At 38.1% G+C, this 4,065-nt stretch overlaps 1 protein-coding gene across 1 annotated transcript in view; it reads right to left on the bottom strand.

Moving 5' to 3' along the window:
* Positions 1-624: 624 nt before the first annotated feature.
* The window catches only part of GAPT (GRB2 binding adaptor protein, transmembrane), a 4,608-nt gene continuing 1,167 nt past the window's right edge, over positions 625-4,065 (bottom strand). Inside the window, exon 2 of the mRNA XM_017874172.1 lies at positions 625-1,532. Within this exon, the coding sequence (XP_017729661.1) occupies positions 769-1,242 (474 nt within the window). The 5' untranslated portion in view covers positions 1,243-1,532 and the 3' untranslated portion in view covers positions 625-768. The remainder of the gene's footprint in view (positions 1,533-4,065) is intronic.

The raw sequence follows: 4,065 nt of genomic DNA, 5'->3' as shown, positions 1-4,065 counted from the left end.
AATCTGGCAGTACCATGGGTAATTGATGGAGTGGGTTGAAACTAGAAGCAGGAGGACCAGTTAGGAGCCTATGACAATAATTCTGATCCAGATAAAGATAATGGTAGAAATAAAGGAAAGAGATAACAAGTAACATTTAGAAGGAAGACTCAATATCACATAATACAGATTCAGTCTGGGGCAAGGAGGGTGGAGAAGATATCTAGAATTAATCCACAGTGATACACAGAGGGTTCAGAAAGGTGGAGATAGAGCAGAGACTACCTACTTATCAGAACTTGATTAATAATGGCATCAGTACAATAAAAATCACAGTGAATTATTTTCAGTATTTTAATTTTTATTTTATGTTCAGGGGTACATGTGCAGATTTGTTATGTAGGAACACTTGTGACTTGGCGGTTTGGTGTACAGATTATTTCATCACCTGTATACTAAGCATAGTACCTGATAGTTTTTTTCCCCCGAACCCCTCCCTCTTTCCACCGTCCTCCCTCAAGTAGGCCCCAGTGTCTGTTGTTCCTCTCTTTCTGTCCATGTGTTCTTATTATTTAGCTCCCACTTCTAAGTGAGAATATGTGGTATTTGATTTTCTGTTCCCATGTTAGCTTTGTTCTTTTTTATGGCCGCATGGCATTCTATGGTGTTACCACATTTTCTTTATCCAATCTACTGTTGATAAACATTTAGTTCGATTCCAGGTCTTTGCTGTTGAAAAATTACAGTGAGTATTTGTCATCCAATAACAAAAGTCAGCATTTTGAAAAGCTAATATGAATCTGGAAGAATGTATATATCTTCATCTTGAGGAACTTCAGAAGGACGAGGCTTCTGGAAGTTATAATAGTCAGAAGATGTCTCATTTCCGTAGATATCCTCCTCGAAATCGGACTGCCGTGTGTTTTCATATAGTTCCTTATTTGTTTTTCCTTTAACTTTGGGAGGACCTGCTTCCACATTTTCATAGTTTTTGTGTATGTTATTTCCCTTGACAGCAGATTTGTGGTCTTGGGTTTCAACTGAGATTTTATGCCCTAAGCCAATGATGCGGGGTCCCAAGAATGTTTTAGTACAGACTTTTCTCCTGCTGCTTCTCCTTTGCAAAAATCTCGGTAAGGTAAATCGTGTGGCAACATGGTGTTTACAGTGCCAAACACACCCAATTCCACAAACCACTAAGAGTAAAAGAAGCGAAATTCCTACAGAAATGGCCACTAAATTATTTCCACAGCTTTTCAACATTTCTGTACGAACAGTGCTGTTTAGTGGTTTGGTGTTACCCTTAATGAATTCGCAATGTAATTCCTTGTAGCCTAGTATTATTAAAAAATGAGTTTGGAAGCTCTTTTAGGCATTTCCTTTTCAGAGCTGAAAGAATGCTATCTGGTAAAGTCCTGATGCAGTTAGAGGAGAGAGTGTATAAACTTATTTTTGGAAGATGGCTCTCTTCGTGTGTGATGCTCTTCACATTACAGCCATTAATGTATAATTGTACTGTATCAAGGGGATTTTATTCCATTCCACTTCCTTTTCTGTTAATGAATCACAAAATGAAGCAGAAATGAGTGGAAGATGACAGCAGAGTAGAAAACTCAAGAAAAAGAAGGTTGAATGTCAGGTGTGGTGGCTCACGCCTGTAATCCCAGCACTTTGGGAGGCCAAGGCGGGTGGATCACGAGGTCAGGAGATCGAGACCACCCTGGCTAACAAGGTGAAACCCCATCTCTACTAAAAATACAAAAAATTAGCCAGGCATGGTGTCAGGTGCCTGTAATCCCAACTACTCGGGAGGCTGAGGCAGGACAATGGCGTGAACCCGGGAGGCAGAGTTTGCAGTGAGACAAGATCGTGCCACTGCACTCCAGCCTGGGCAACAGAGCGAGACTCCCTCTCAAAAAAAAAAAAAAAGAAGATTGAATGATCTGCCATCCAGAAACCTGTTGTAAATTAAAAATATGTTAATTGCATACTTATTATCTAACATAGAAAAATTACTGATTTTCACCAATGCATTAAACACCAGCATATAGTGAGCTTCTGCTTTTAATATAAAATACACTACCTGTTGTGATGAAAGAAAAAAGAGTTAGAAAAATCCTGTCCCTGCCCAAGCCTGAGTGGTTTTATCACTTAGATCTCCACATAGTTTTTGACAATTAGGTTAACAATTTTCAAGTGAAAGATAATGTTCTGAGCACAATAGAAGAAATGGGACATGTGCAGACAAGTGCAATCATCTTCGTTACCTGTCACCTCTTCTGTGAAGCCCCTGCCTATCCTTCTTTGGAGCAGGTAGAGGCTTGTCTTTTTCCTAACCATTCCTTCCTCTGCAATCCCTCATTAATGAGTCCATTCTCTACTATAGTGCCATAACCTAAATGAGAGAGAATTGTATTCTTACTCGGTTAAATGGTGGGCAGAGTTCAGGTCATTTCATCTGTATGTTCCTAGAGAACAGCACAACACCTAGCACAGAAAATGCATCCAATCAATATTTGTTGAATGAAAGAATGCATTTAAAAATGACTGCAAATTTCAGCATCTAATTGCTTAAGATGATAGTTTAAAACTCAAGGGTGCAGTTTATGCTTAAAACATGAAATGAGACCTTTAAAGTAAACCAATGTATTTTCAAAAGCCTTTGTATCACAGGTTTTCTCATAGCTTTCAGAAAATAACTTCCATCTAAGATGATTTTACATTGTTTTCTGTTGATGCTTTAAAATGGCAAGGAGATAAGAAGGCGAAGTGTTCAACTGGGCTGCATGTTCCATTGTGATTTTATGAACAAAACATTATTACTGTATATTTTCAGTCTGGATGTAGACATAGATCCAACAGGGCCTGTGAAATGCTTATTATCATTTATGGAATGTTATCATCAATAATGTTTAGTTAAGAGCTTCAGCTTTTAAACACTGTTACAGGGATTATCTCATTTAATCCTATAGCTGCTGTATGCAGTAGGTACTATTTATATCATAATTTTATAGATAAGAGAGGCTTAAAGAAGTTAAGTAACTTCCTTACAACCAAAATGTTACTGAATGAGAACTCAGGTAAAAATTTCCCCAAAATATTATTTATCCAAATATCTGTAACGTGCTAAGTGCATCAGTCACTAAATTTGTATAGCTTGATTAGCTCTGAGGTTTTTGAAGGTTGGAAATTATATATTATTTACCTTTGTATTACCAACACCAGCATTAGACATAGAATGACTAATCTATTAAACGTTCATTAATGAAGGAAGTAATCTCCTTATGGGATGATAATAATAGTAACAATGAAGAAGAAAAGTAGAAATTCACAAAATGGTGCTCTGCTTTCAGTGAGTATTCACGAAAAGTTTAATGGTAATGAACGTTCATAAATTTGTCTAAGGTTAGAATATATTAATATGCACATATTTAACTTGACATTTCACTTAATAAAATTAAATAAGATGTGCAGCTAATTTATAAATTTTTTTTTTTGATAAAAATATAGGGACAAGCACCCCAGATGCAGAAACGTTTTAATCTCCTTGGAATTTTGGGGAGTAATATTGAGGTTGAGAACTGTATGGTCCGCCACACAAGATTTATAATCTGTAGGATCTCTCCTTTATAAGGCCAGCCGCGCTTGTGTTCAAGGACAAAAGTTTAGCCAAATGATTTTAATCATTAGGACCTCATTTTCTGTTTGAAACAGATGAGGGCCAATTATCTGCAAGATATTTTATGGTATATATGGTTACCGATTTAAGAAATTAGTGGCTGGGCGCTGTGGCTCACGCCTGTAATCCCAGCACTTTGGGAGGCCAAGGCAGGTGGATCACGAGGTCAGGAGATTGAGACCATCCTGGCTAACACGGTGAAACCCCGTCTCTACCAAAAACAAAATACAAAAATTTAGCCGGGCGTGGTGGCGGGCGCCTGTAGTCCCAGCTACTCAGGAGGCTGAGGCAGGAGAATGGCATGAACCTAGGAGGCAGAGCCTGCAGTGAGCAGAGATTGTGCCACTGCAGTCCAGCCTGGGCGACAGAGCGAGACACTGTCTCAAAAAAAAAAAAAAAAAAAAAAA

Source organism: Rhinopithecus bieti, unplaced genomic scaffold (genome assembly GCF_001698545.2).
Source record: "Rhinopithecus bieti isolate Rb0 unplaced genomic scaffold, ASM169854v2 scaffold_6513, whole genome shotgun sequence".
NCBI classification, from domain to species: Eukaryota; Metazoa; Chordata; class Mammalia; order Primates; family Cercopithecidae; genus Rhinopithecus; species Rhinopithecus bieti.
Note: the sequence above shows the minus strand (reverse complement) of the source record. Positions and strands in the feature narration are given on the sequence as shown.